We start from the raw sequence: 14,651 nt of genomic DNA, 5'->3' as shown, positions 1-14,651 counted from the left end.
CTGAAGAAAGGTTGTTGTTGGAGTGAAGATGGCAGATAAGAAGAAATAAAGACTGAAGACTTCAGAGTTCCATGAAGGATCATGGGTGTTCCTCATCCACTGGGTTCTACCATCTAGAAGGAAGCTTGGAACATGATTCAGTCCAACAACACAAGGGTCCGTAACTACTGTGGGCAAGACAGGATGAATTTCCTTACCATGTCTGTTCCTATAGTTATTTCAAGTGGCTTAAGTTGACTTAACTGCAGAGATCTCTGACATGGGTGAACACTGAAAAGCCAATTGGCCACAGGAACTTCCAAACTAAGGTTTTTGGAGTTTACATCAATAAAAGAAAGTTCTAGCATTTGTCACTGAGCACAACAGCCAATAGTGCTGTAGTCAGGAGAGGCCCAGGAGAAGAACCAGACAGTTTGTTTTACCTGGAAAGGAAGTCCTCCAGAAACCTCCATGAACAAAGCATCCAAGCAAAATTTGTTTACAAAATGATTAAGAGAACCACATTCAAATGTTCTCAGATGATTCCTCAAAGACCACTTAGTCAGAAGTAAGGAGAAATACTAGATACTGTCTTTCTGGTCTTAATTATTTTATGCATTTCCTCAACTCACAAAGTAATCTCAACTCCTCTAAAATGCACTGTAATTGATTCAAGACTCATTTGTCATTTACCATGGAGCCAATGTACATGCATTATTTTAAGGTAACAGAAACTCTGTGAGGTGAGGTCTATCTGCTGCATAGCTGGTCAATGAGCATAATTCTGTCCCCCACAAACTCTGTATATCAAAGTCTGAACTCTCAGTACCTCAGGATGTGACTGGACGATACAGTCTTCAAAGAGGTAATTAAATTAAAAAGAGGTCATTAAAATGGGCCCTAATTCAGTATGGCTGCTGAACTTAGAACCAGAGGAAATTTAGACAGAGACACGTAGAGACATGTGAAGACACAGGGATAAGACAGCCATCTAGAAGCCAAAGAGAGAGACCTAGAACAGAGCTTTCCTTCACTGACTCAGAAGAAACCAACCCTGCTTGTACCTTGATCCTGGACTTCCAACATCCTGAACTGTGAGAAAAATCAATTTCTATTGATTAAGATTTCCAGTATATACTACTTTGTTATAGTAGCTGCAGGAAACTCATACAACAGTCCACCTTGGAAAATGGGTACAATGTATTAGCTATCGGTCTCTAGAAGTGACCCCAGCTGCCCTTCTTGCCTCTCAGTTACATGTTCATTTCAGGGAGAAAATCATTCTTCCACCAGTTTAGAAATACACAGAATTAGACCAGAAATACACAGTATCTGATTCAAAGAGTTTGGACCAATATCCCTCCTTCCTTAGGCCCACCCCACCCCAACATACATATACAATTATATGTACTCTGCGCCAGAGGGAACGTCTCTCTAGTCTTTTAACTTGCAACCACATTTTTGGATCGATACCTGTGACAACCCAATTCAAAGGAAAGAGGAAGCCTGTTAATTTACTCATTTGAGGGACACCTGGGTGGCTCAGTGGGTTAAAGCCTCTGCCTTCAGCTCAAGTCAGGATCCCAGGGTCCTGGGATAGAGCTCCGCATCGGGCTCTCTGCTCAGTGGGGAGCCTGCTTCCCTTCCTTTCTCTCTCTCTCTCTCTCTCTGCCTGCCTCTCTGCCTACTTGTGATCTCTGTCAAATAAATAAAATCTTTAAAAAATTAAAAAATAAAATAAAAAATTTAATTTACTCCTTTGAACCAAGAGTCTTTCTCCAAAGGTGGTAGAAATCACTGAGAGCAGGAAATGACTTTTTTCTTTCTTGACCACATAGCATAGTGGCTTCAACCAAAATATCTGCCTGCCAGTCTTGGCTTATCTACTACTCACTACATTGTGACGTGTCTCGGTTTCTTCATCTGTAAGATGAGAGTGTTAATCACCATCATTACTTAATGGATCCCATTTAAGGGTTCCGTGAGTAAACCCCATCATACCCTTAGCATAGAACCTGACTCAGAATGTGCCCTCAATAAGTGTTAACTACCATTATTATTATTATCGTTCTTTCTACTTTGCTAAAAGCTTGCTCATGTATTTGTAGCTCTTAGGAAGGGAGACAGTAAGGATAGAGCAGCTCAATAATGCAAACATAAGGTTACTACCATTATTTCTACTACCATTGCTACTACGAATGGATAGGCACCATGAGTTGAATTGTCACAAACGTTACAAGGCGGAAACTTTCACCTCCGTTTTATGATCTACTCATGACTGTAACACTTGCAGGTAATTTCTACTATTATTACCCATCTGTGTGGTTGGGAAAGAGTGGATAAGTAACGTGGCTAATGTGGCACAAACAGTGAGAGGAGAGGCAAGGTTTGACCAGACAGGTCTTGACTGGAAGCCAATGCTGCTTGGCCCCATCCCACCACCACCCATTTTCAGGAGGCAGCTGGATTTTGTTCATTCTCCACTGCAGAGCTCTGAGGCACAGTGCCCTGAGCTGCAGACAGGCAGACTGGCACAGTGTGGGGTGAGGGGGGATTCATGAATTGCAGAGCTTGTGTGAATAATCAGTAGGAAATTACCCCATGAGCCTTTGTCAGGACAAGGTGCTAAGGAGAACCTCAATAATCAATCAACCCTGGGAGAGCTTTTGCCATGTTCCAGTATCTGAAGGCTCCATTCAGGAATACCCACATTTTTATAGCCACTGAGAGCCCCAGTGAGTTCAATTTTTCATATCTCTGCGTCTTGAATCTTAGCTCATACCCCCAAAGTCCACAGCTAGAAATTAAGCATGCCTGACTTTGAATAAAGAATAAAAGATCATTGTTTTGAGGATTTGCAGAGCAAGGAATGCCACTTGCCATCAATTAATCTGAGGAAGTGAACTAAACGTCCTTCTACAGCAGAAACACAAAAAGCTTGCCTTGAAGACAAGTGCCTAAAGCAAAACCACAAATCCCTTTCCTAGCAAACCTGCTGTGGGGAAGCCAGTATTATATTTTAAAGAGCACAGTTCCCCTTACAGGCAAATACAGCAAATCCCAGTTCTTCTGTGGCAGTGGGTTCAACACTGGCCTTCAGAAATTTACATTAAAGTACAAGTAAACAAACCACCAAAAAAAAAAAAAAAAAGAAAAGAAAAAGAAAAAGTGTGAAAGAGGAAAGTTACAACATGGTTTTTGAATTGCATCCTTTGCTTGAGTGCTTGAGTTTCGGGAGCTCATTTCTCATCTGGTAAGGGCTCTCCTGTCCTTCCAAGAATCCCAGGTAGGCTGGAGCCCTCTGCAGTATCTCCCTGGGAAACCAGAGGCCAGATAAACTGTGGGAGAATTTCTCAGCCCGAGGCAGGCTCTTCGTCCCATGGCAAAGACTAATTCTGAGGAGTATATTTATCATGTCAAGCACCACTGCAGGGCTAGGGGGATATTTTTGAGGCCTCACGCTTTGTTTCAAAGGTTCCTCCTCCATAACCAGGGACAGGAGCTGTTTGCCCTTCCTAGGAGCTCCTATAGAAGTGAGAGATGCTCCTTCTGAGATAATAATTTGCATTTTTGTCTCATCTATTAGATGCTGAGCTTCTTGAGTGCAAGCAACTCCTATCTTACTCTCTGGTGAGTTTCCAGAATCCCACAGAGGACATAGTACATGCTCAGTAAACAACCAACTAATGAGAGGAGCTGATGAATGATCTCTAGTCCCTCACTCCAAGCTCTTGACTCTTAAACCAGTCAATGGAAACTCACCAGACCTTTTATGGAGACCTGAAAATGTGCCCAGTGATAGTCCATTCACCTTTGATATCTTGCGACAATTTGTTTGTGGAACAACTAAGGCTCTTGTATGGTTTTTCACTTTACAGAGACTATATATGAAATAGGGCAACTTGATCTAAAGGGAGACTCTGAAAATATGACTTTAACAGGTCTGGCTGTCTGGAGTGGGTCTAGAGCCACCTGATCAGCAAGAAGGACTCATGTTTGATGGCCAACAGTGGTCAAGACAGGTGTTCTTAATGAAGCAACTATTTAGTGCTCCATTGTCAAGTCCGAACATTTCTGCAAGAAAGGTCCCTATTACATCAAGCTTCCTTTGCTGTTCTGATTCACGGAAGCAGTAGTTCTCAAACTGTGGCCCCATACCAGCTGCATCAGCATCACCTGGGAGCTTGAGAGAAATGCAAATTCTCAAGCCCAGCCCAGACCTACTGGATCTAGCTGCTTCAACAAGAGGCTCTAGATGATTGTATGCATGCTGAAGTTTGAGAACCATCACTATAAAGTGTTGCCCAGATGGAGAAACTATATGGTTCAAGTCAATTCTACCAAAGCTAGCAACTGTTTGCAACACACAGACCGGAAGTCTATGATTCTCTCCAGCAAGGCCAGGGCCAGAGTGATGCAAGTGAAGGATCTAGGTGCAGATTTTAGGAGGTACCTCCTATGGCTCTCCATAGTTCTGGCCCCACTATCCACATGGAGAATCAAAGGGCTGAAGACAAAACTACACTCAAGTTGCCTATCCTGACTCTCACTGTGTGACTCTCCAGAACTTGAAAGGTTGTATCAATACCTGATGGGGTTCCCCACCTGCACGTCTCTCTCTTGCTCACCTCCATGCCCATGAGTTACTCAGCAAATAAACAAACATAAAAAGACAAATGAAGGGGCATCCGGGTGGCTCAGTCATTTAAGCATCTGTTCTTGGCTCAGGTCATGATCCCAGGGTCCAGGGTGAAGCCCTATATCGAGCTTCTCGCCCAGCAGAGAGTCTGCTTCTGCCTCTCTCTCTCCCCGTGTTCATGCTCTTCCTCTGTCTCTCAAATAAATAAAAAAATTTTTTTTCTAAAAAAAGGCAAGTGAAATATTAGTTCTTGTAAAGTACACTTATAATTCAGTTTTCTACCCTCCTTTCTCTTCATTTCCTCTTCTACTCCATAAAAGACAATAAGGCGGTTAGTAACTAAGTCCTCCAGTGCAAGGCTCAAGAGTGATAGCTGTGCAAGCGAGTCTCTGGTTGTGAAGACAGTCTCAGGTGGTCTCCTCAAAAGGGCTCATATTTGGGTTTTCGGCACCATAAACAATCTGCCTCATTCTGGGGTACATTTCCTTTGTGGACCAATAGGATTTCCTGCTATGTTGGAAGGATACAGGCTTTTGATTCTGGCTCCTAGCTTCACTCATCCTTTGACACTGCCCCCACCCTCCTGTGTAACGAGCATCTCTCCTGAGACACAGCTGCCCCCATTCCTCACCCCCCCCCATCTCCCACCCATCCTCTTCATGGCTATCCTTGGAGTCACCTTGACAAAACCTTCAGGCCAGGCTCTAGCTACTCTGCCAAAACCAGTGTCACTTTCAACTTCTCTATCTACTTACATCTTTTTCCCTGCCTAACAAGTAAACAGTCAAGAACTACTGCGACCTCATACATCATCTCTCATTAGGCTGCCACCATTCTAAAAGGAAGAAGGAAATTACTGCCTTTATGTCTGGGAGACAACCTGGGAAGACTGACGTGTTCTTCAGTCCTAGAGGAGAGCAGGCAAGATGCTCTTGAAAGGAGAGGGCGGGGTAACGACCCTCTGCTGAGAATGCAACTTGTCCAGAGACCTGTGTCAAATCTGCCCCAAGCCCTGGTATGATGAGCCCCACTATTCCTTTCTTCTCCAGTCCCGTGGGGGCCTGTCATTGGCTATTTATTTGTGCATTCAGAGGTGAATTTACTTAGCTAAGCTGTCCCTGCCTGCCTTCTTTATTCTGCCCAGTTGGAAGGAACTGCGAGAGTGGCATTCTGTCCCCAACTCTGACAGGGCTCAGGACATCTTGCCATTTTCTATTACTAGAACCTTTCAAGTTGGCAGTCCTAATAAAAAGACCCCATGGTAGGTAGGAGTCAAAAGAGAGGGATGGGACTTAACAAGCAGATGAGTTTATTTCACTTAATGATCAGTAAATGCCCAAGAGGCTAATCGGTTTTCCTCAAATCCTACTTCCCTTCCTATTCAGGAAGGCAACCGATCTCTAATATTTTCTAGGCCATGTGACATGAAACTCCCCTCGCCATGTTCAATTTCTCTGTTTTCTGTATTGTCAATTAACCTTGCCAGCCTGGCTGGGACCATCTCTTTGGTAAACCATCTACCCAGCACATCCTGCATGAGTCCTCATGGCTCACGGCCCCTCTATCTGACTCCAAGTTTCCTAGGTCCTGGAGAAAGAGGTGTAACATGGACTGACATCAGGAATGCTGTGTGTCCTTCTTGGGAAGACTGTGGCCCACTTTTGGCTCAGACCCTCAGTGGTCTGGCATCCGAAGGACCTTGGCAGAGGCTGGGGCTGGCTGGGCCTTCTTCTCTCACCTATTTATGTAACATGTGTCCAGAAAGCCCCTGGTGGAGGCTTGGTTCTATACCTTTCCTTATACTGCCACCAGTGAGCTTCCCAAAACTCCGTCTCCTCAAGACTTGCAAGGGTTTCCCAATACCTGTGATAGGCAAAGGCCTTCATGAGTGGGTACAAGAATACATTCAGCTTTCCAAGTCCAGTTATGCCTCTCCAAGAACCCCCTGCTCCAGCCACATCAAGCCACTTACTATGGCCTGAGCACTCTCCTTATTTCATCCATTGGATAGAACAGTGAAAGAGTTAATAATATGGGCTTAGAAGCTAAGCTACCAGGGTCCAAATCTTCCTCATTGGGTAAGACTCACTAGATTCGCCAGACTTTACGTCTCTGCCACTCAGCGTCTTCATTTGTAAAATGGGGGAAAGTATAATTCCCCCATCTTATGGAGCCATAGTTAAAATTCAGTGAGCTCACAGGCATAATGCTCTTGGAATGATGCCTTGTACCCAGTAAGCCATGAACAAGGGTAAGCATTGATATTATGAGAGAACTCCCCCTCATCATCGAGGGCTAGGTTTAAATGAAAGCTCCTTCACAAACCAGGCTCTGCCTCCCAAACTGGAAGTAAGGGCAGCTCTCTCTGTTCTCACAGCCCATGCCAGTACATCTCCAAGCTGTTTCTACTCTGTTTTGCCATACACGCTTGCCCGTCTCCTACATTACAGGGATTGTTTTGAAGAGCAGAGACCTACTCTAATCCATCCTCTTCATGCTCCTCAAAGACTTCCTACAATCCCAAATACAGTAGGCTATCAAAAAGCCTTTGCTAGATGAGAATTAATCTAAGAAAAGGAATCAAAACAGACAGCTGAAACGCACAATGTTTCTGGATCCAGTTTGAGGATATAGTATGGGAGTCCAGGCATTTACTCGATACTGTCTACCTGCTGGAGAAATACTCTTAGTATCCACCAGTGTCGGTGAACACAGCTCCTTGAAGGTGGGCGTGGAACGAACGGAACACAGTTGCAAGCTGGGCAGGGAATGAAGGAAGCCACAAATCCGCTTCGGTTGAAGTCAAAATGGTACCCAGTGTGCATCCCCCCCCACCAGAGAGACTTTGTAGAAAGCTTTCATTTGATGTCCAGCAGGGTCTCCGAGACCCCCGAAATTAAGAGCACTCGACTTGGCTATCCAGAGGCGATGCTCTTGCCCTCTACGGTCTTGCAATGGAAGGAAAGTGCAGCAAGTGCACCAAGGCACAAGACTCACTGGCAGGGACAAGTGGGCCATGAGGGCCTGGTGACTCGAAAGGGAAACAAGGAGAGGTTCCTTAAATCATTGCACACTAAGAGATCAACAAGGAAGGCAAATAACAAGAACCTGGGAAACTCCATGGTCTGCTCCTCGTGGGGGGTTTGTAAGCCAAAGGTCATCTGTCACGACATGGGGCACACTGTCTTGGAGCACAGATGTTGCCATTTGGCTCCGTTGGGTTGCGAGAGTTGTTTTCTGTCAGGATGACTAAAAACCACAGTGCATCAGGATCCAGACACACAAAACAAGGCGGTTCGCCTAATGGCTGAGCGGGGAGCTAGGTGGCACTGAAAAACCAGGGTGAGTCTGATCCCAGAACAAAGGGGAGGGTCCCGGCAGCTCTTCACTCGGGCCTATGGTTTGTAGGGAACCCTCACACAGGAGCCTGTTTTATTTCAGAAGCCACAGAGGTAAATTCAGGCCCATCCTTGTCTGTTCTGGACTCTCAGGTTTCTCTTGGAGCTGTTCCTATCACCGCCCGTAGACCACTAAAGCCTTCCCACATTCAGAATGATCGATTCTGCTCAAACAAGCCAAGCCACAAACTCATGTCGAAAAACCCACTTCAGAGAAGTCATTATCTTCCTTTATGGATTTTTCAGGTCAGAAGGAATAGGACCTAAGAGTCCTATCTTCTGTAGAGTGGAAAGGGAGTCTGGGAAGAGGTGGGGTGACCTGGAGAAACCACAAGAAGCGGCATGAGCCCCTCTCTTCCTTCTCAATCAACAAGAGAGGCATAACGAAATTCGGTCCTGGCTGCCCGTGTGTCCGTGCCGGACATTCAAACTGAGCAAAACTGCCCACAGCTTCTTCAGTCACGTGCTGGAAGTAAAGGGGAAAGGAGGGCTCAGCACCCGGCCTTTGCCTCCATGACAGAAGACGATGCAGAGCACCTGGGACACGGAAAGTCACGGTGAAGGAGGAACGTCGAAGACCCTCTGACTTGTCACGGGACCACCCGTGCCAGCTGAGCTGCCGTCGAGACCGCGGTGGGCAGGTGGGGTAAAGCAGTCACAGTGGTCAGAGAGTAGCCCAAAGGCACCGACACCAGAAACCCAAGTTCTGTAGCTTGGCGAGCTTCAGCTCGTCGCCTGACCCACGTTTAGCAATTCTGATGCACCGCGGAGCAGACAGCCCCAGCCCGGGATGACTGCTCCCTCAGCCCCTCTCCAACAGGCAATGAAAGCAAGACCCACTTTGAAAATTCTCCCCCATCATGCAAACTGACATAGGCATGCTTTTCAAAAACCCACAGCCAATCTGTTGATCATTACTTATTTACAAAGGCCTTCAGGCAGAAAGTCCTGTAAAAACCATGCTTGATACGGTATACACTAGCTTTTTCTGCTTGTGGAAAAAAAAAGTCCCCCCAAGGCTACCTCAAACCATCACTTTCTATTGCACATAAAATGTAGCGTGTAACACTAAAGTATTTAATATATATGGTATAATATATCTACAGGAAAGGCATTTGTGTAGAAGTATGTTACCCTGGATTTGGTAATTTGATGTTTTGCTGAAGGCTACGACTTAAAAAAGCCTCCACCTCGTACAGAAGACCTGTCATCTTGGTACCCAAGAGCCAACAGAATAAAGAAGTACCCTTAAGCAGCAAAACTTTGACACAGCTTTGAAGCATATGAAAACAGTATAACGCCTCAGAATTATTATTACTCAAGATCAAAGAAATGAGCCATACTTTACATAGCAAACAGGGACAGGGAATTTGGCTCCAAAGGTTTCAGATTTTTCAGACTTCTCTTTATTTATTTATTTGCTTCTCTCTAAATTTAGGTAAAAGAAGGCGCCTGGGCTTTTCTCTACTTTAAATGGATAAAACTATTAGCATTAGATAAGGCGATTACCTAAAGGTGAGGAAATAGGAAATGAATGTTAGCATGACAACTGGCGTCATAAAAATGAGAAGCTTGGCAGTTGGTGCATTTTATTCCTCCTCATAAACTGTAAACAAGCATGTAAATCAGCAACACCCCAGCAAGACAGAGCGAAGGGGCAGGCAGAGGGCTGTTCGGGAAACATCTCACAGGAAGACATGATCCTAACGGAAAAGGACATGGGGCTGGGGGGAGTCCTGCTGGAGCCTGTGTCCTCGACAGCAGGGAGAAGGACGGCCCCATCTGCAACCTAGAAGGGTGGCCATAGAGGGCCAGGGAGATGCAAATGTGTGGAAAGAGGGAAGAGCGGGGGGGCGGGTTGGGGGGGAGAATGGCCATAATAAATTAATGCCAGTAATCAAAGGGAGGAGAGCAGCCAATGTCAAGAGAGAGAGAGAAAGAGAGAGAGAAGAGACGAGAAGAAGAAAGAAGCATCAAGCATCAAGATGGCAGGTGCTTCCACGGCAGTAATGATTTAGGGATCATTCCCGTTTCATCACGGTGGTGCTAGAGAGTTAGGATGTTAGAGGAAATAAGCACTGGGATTGGCAGGTGAATCAAAAACTACCAGGGGATATGAAAGATAAAGAGGCCCAGAAGAGAAACCTGCAGAACTCTGTTGAAACTTGGTTTCATTTGCTATTTCCAAGAGGAAGCCACCACCAAGAAAGAAAGAAAGAAGGAAGGAAGGAAGGAAGGAAGGAAGGAAGGAAGGAAAGAGAGGGATGGAGGGAGGAGGGAGGAAAGGAGGGAAGGGAGGTAGGGGAGAGAGAGAGAGAGAAAGACTACACACACGCTCTATTTCATAATTAATATTGCTTTTAGCCTGAGCAGAACTGGATTACTTTTGAACTTTGCTTTGGCAAGTCCACAGATTATTAGACTTTTTTTATGAGTCAAAATCAATTAACAGAAATTTGATTTCAATCGACAGGATAAAAGGAAGGTAATCTTCAGGTTCATTTTTGATTGTGATGATACATCTCACATATGGCCTTAAGTACAGAAAACAGTCCTCGGAGGGACTCCAGCAGAAAGAGACTCGCCGGAGGCAAACTAACCACACGCATCCCTCTGATTGGTTGCCGGCGTCATTAGTGCCACTGCTGTTTAGGAACTACACATAGACAGGACATGGTGACAGCTAAGACTTTAAAGCCTATGTATTTTTCAAACAGCTTTTCAAACTGTTTTTCATGACAGAATTTTTTCAGCTCTATCATTAACTGCTGACAAGCTGACAGAATAAATACTCCAGCCTTTAAGAAGCCACCTAACGATGGGTCCCCTCCCCCGTCTCGTGCTTGCCTTGCGGGGGAGGGGAGGCTCTGGGCCTGGGTGGGGTGGGGAGGGGGCCCAGAGGGGCGGCGAGGAGCCAGAAGGGTGCCCCGTGTGACCCCTCCTCTTACCTCATCAGCTTGGGCGAGGAGCTCGGTGAGTTCCGCATGCCTCCGTTCCGCTGCTTTTTTTTGGGGGACAGTGTTGATGGCTGCTCATCTTCAACTGGAAAGACAGGCAGCTCATGAGATTATGAACAGTTTGAGGGCAGACTGAGAGATACAGGCAAGATATCAAAGGACACACACTCACGGCTCAGTCACTCACTAGGAACTCATGGCTGGCTTTTAGGACCCAGTGACAAAGACCAAATGTGTTAGTCAAAGAGGCCGGCTGAGAAAAGGTGAAATGATCACCTCTTAGCACTCCAGCTTTTGAACATGCACTTGAAACAGACTACACCAGTTTGTAAGCGCCCTGCCATAAGAGAGAAAAGAAATCATGATTTATCTGTATATAGAAAATATACATATATATATGTATATATATATGTGGAAACGCTCTATCATTATTCTTAGAGTTGATCGTAGTTACTTTGCTAAGTAATAGAATGGGTTTTTCCAAAACCACAATCAGAGATAAAGTTGTATGGGAAACGGCAGCAGAAGAGCAGCTGATTGTACAAATGAACCAACTTAGCAGGTGCCTAATCCGCGCACGCCAGAGGAAGAGCCTTGGAGGGGAGCAAGGATCTGAGGCCTTGACAGCCAATGTTTCAGTCGGGGAGGACTGGGAACATTGGTGCCTGCTGGCTCAAGGATCCCCAGCCAATCCCAGCTCTGTCCCTGCGGCTCCCTAGAGGGAGAGCGTGTGGGGGCGTGCACATGGGGTCCCTTCTCCACTCATTAAGACTGGGCTGTGAGGTTGGAGAACCAGGCTGGAGAAGAGCACCCGAATAAAAGGAGGAGGTTGCCACTGAGTGATATCTCTGATGATGTGGTTGGGGGGGCGGGGGGCAGGGAGGGAGGGCAGCAGAGGGCGCTGGAAACCAAAGGCTGTTTTCCAAATGTCTAAACCACACAGATCACTAAGCAATGTGAAGGTTCACTCACAAACAACACAGCACACTCTACTGCTTTTGCCCAAAGACACCCACTAATAAGCTTTATAGATGTATTAGCTCGCATCATGCTTCTTTTTAAGAGAGCGGCTTGATAATTAGCAGATGAGCACCCGGCCTGTCACCCAAGGGCATCAGCGGCAAAATTCTAGCCCCACTCTCCCCACCCCCACAAATTCAGGCTAAAGCTGTAATGTCAAGAAGGAAAAATAGAGGGTCCTTGGATTCTTAGAGTTGACTGCAACACAGACTGGGAGGAAGCACCCTTGAAACCCGGAAAGCACGGCAGTAACCTTAAAGCTAAGAAGAGAAATATTAGCAGAGGTGACATCAAAAGAAGTTTGACATATGTTAATGGTGTAAGTCTTAGGTGGGGCGCGGGGGGTGGTGGGGGGGAAGGCCATCTCTGCTACTTGACATTGCCCGGGAAGACCCATATCGGGGCATGCATTATATGGTACTTCCCTGAAAACCCTAAATAAATTTAGTATATTACAATACATGGTTCCAAGGGATTCTAATAATCTAACTATCTCCCAAAGCTGCTTCAAAGTACCTCACTTGATACATCCCCCTATTCCATTCTTAGTCTGGGATTAACTATATTCTGGCTGACACATGGAAAGGGAACTAGAAAGCAGTTTGAGGTGAGAGCGATTCTAGAAGCAATGAAGGCAAGAAAGCACCTACAAATGCCCACAGCCCACTCACTCTACCAGCTGCTCCCCCACCCCGTCGCCCCTGAGGCCCAGGCTCGGGCTGCGACCCTATCAGTCACTTAGGGCTCCAGGCAGGAACTGTGTGGCTGGGAGGATATCGCATCTTATCAGAAATGAGTATCCACAGCAAATCACACAGAGACTAAACAGCACTTAAAAGATTAAAGGAAATAAATACAAGCCACATAAATGGTATTGAAAAAAATCACTTAGAGTTGATACACATCTCTCGGCAAGCAAACAGGCACTCTGAGCTTGACCTGAATTCATCTTCCTTTCCCAGGATAGGGGGCCAGGCATCCCAGGTTAATAAGGGGTAGAAAGGCAGTGAGTGACAAAGAAAGGGAGAGAAAGAGAAAGAGGAGAGAAAGGGAGATAGGCAGAGAGGTGTGTGTGTCAGTATACTTTTGCATTTTCCCCATCTAAGGATGGGGTAGAAAGCCTTACATCGATTGCACCCGTAACACAAGTTCATCTTTTAATATGGACCCCTTGCAATTGCTGTACTGTGTTCAGGGTGACCTAGACTAGTTGAGTCACGTGACAGACTAGATAACGTGTGTGCATGTGAGTGGGTCTAGCTGGGGTGAAAAGTCCTCTTTCTATCATACAGGTCTTCTTATGGTTAGCGTGACACACCCAGAAAGGTCTTTTACCCAACCTAGGCTACTGTTTATTCAAGGCCACCAGATGTTGCCATGGTTTTGTCTAACTTATTCAGTGGGTCCGTTTCAGTAAGGTTCTGAACATTCTGTAATTCTGAACATTTCAGTAAGGTTCTGAAAGTCCCATTCATTGGCAGTTCTGTTGGATTCTTTTGCTTAACTATTGTCCCCCATTTGCACTGGACCTATAATAAATAAGTCTCTTTGGTTAAGTGCCCATTATCCTTGCACCTTGTCCCCGTTTGTTTACCTGCAGTGATCTTCACATGGAAGACATGTAAGTTAATACCTGTTACCCAGCTCCAGAGAGACACTTTGTTCTCGTGCTAAAGTTATGCCTCCTTCTATGCAAGGAACCTATTTATTTTCATTGCAATTCAGAAAGATCATCCATCATAATCATACTGCATTTAAACTGGGATTTGTTCTCTTAAATGAAACTCATGTTCAAAGGTTTCCTTCTGCACTCACAGGCCTGGAAATGCAGATCTGTTCCCTGAAGAAATGGGGGGGGGGAGTGTCTTCAGCTTAAATATATGAATGTTGTGTAATGGAGACCATTACATATGGCTTAGATCCCACGAGAGAAGCAGTGATAACTTCTTTCTCATAAGTAGGTTATAAACCATATTTAATTATTATCCTTTATATGGATTCTATCAATTTCTGCATATTTTAAGAAAGCAGATCTAGAAAAACTCTTAGTTAAGCTATAAAATATCATTTTCATTTCGTGGCTTCTGTGACTACATGAAAGGAATAAAAACTAAATTAAAAGAGAGCCTGAAATTTACTTACTTTCATGAAAGACAAATGTATCGAAGTAACTGGCCACTACCTCATGCCAACGCACATGTACGGGCTCCTACTTAGCCTGCTTTTTGGCTAATTACCATATACCCCTCTCTCTGGCATCTTCACTCACATCAGGCTGCGGAAGCAAGCGCACGAAGATACGATCTTTGAAAGGAACCTGACTTACCGGCTTCTTTAAAACACAAACAAGTTCAGGAATCCAATGTGGAATTTTTATAGGAGCTGAACTCCATCCAGTCTCCAAGTGCTCATAAAATTCAAGGGCTTGTTTTTGCACATCCCTAAGTATAACACTTAATGTGCTGTTGTAACTTCCCAGCGCTCACTTGTCTAATAGGCTCTGAATCTAACAGTTTTACAGTTGGGGAAGACTCAGTGCTAGAAAAATGTCAGGCAAGTCTAATGAGGCTTCAGATCCCTTGGTTTGCGCTAGAGTTTAATTTAAAGTTACAATGATGTTTTAACATGTTTGCTTATACTTCACTAAGGAGGATTCAT

At 45.2% G+C, this 14,651-nt stretch overlaps 1 protein-coding gene across 5 annotated transcripts in view; it reads right to left on the bottom strand.

The window, feature by feature from the left end:
- KCNMA1 (potassium calcium-activated channel subfamily M alpha 1) overlaps positions 1-14,651 on the bottom strand; it is a gene marked incomplete at both ends in the record, with an annotated part of 724,384 nt that overhangs the window by 80,026 nt on the left and 629,707 nt on the right. For all 5 annotated transcript variants that reach the window (XM_080822610.1, XM_080822608.1, XM_080822611.1 and 2 more), the window contains one exon: positions 10,965-11,058. In XM_080822610.1, the coding sequence (XP_080678736.1) occupies positions 10,965-11,058 (94 nt within the window). The remainder of the gene's footprint in view (positions 1-10,964; positions 11,059-14,651) is intronic.

This window comes from Martes martes, assembly GCF_963455335.1.
Source record: "Martes martes genome assembly, chromosome: 14".
Classification (NCBI taxonomy): Eukaryota; Metazoa; Chordata; class Mammalia; order Carnivora; family Mustelidae; genus Martes; species Martes martes.
Note: the sequence above shows the minus strand (reverse complement) of the source record. Positions and strands in the feature narration are given on the sequence as shown.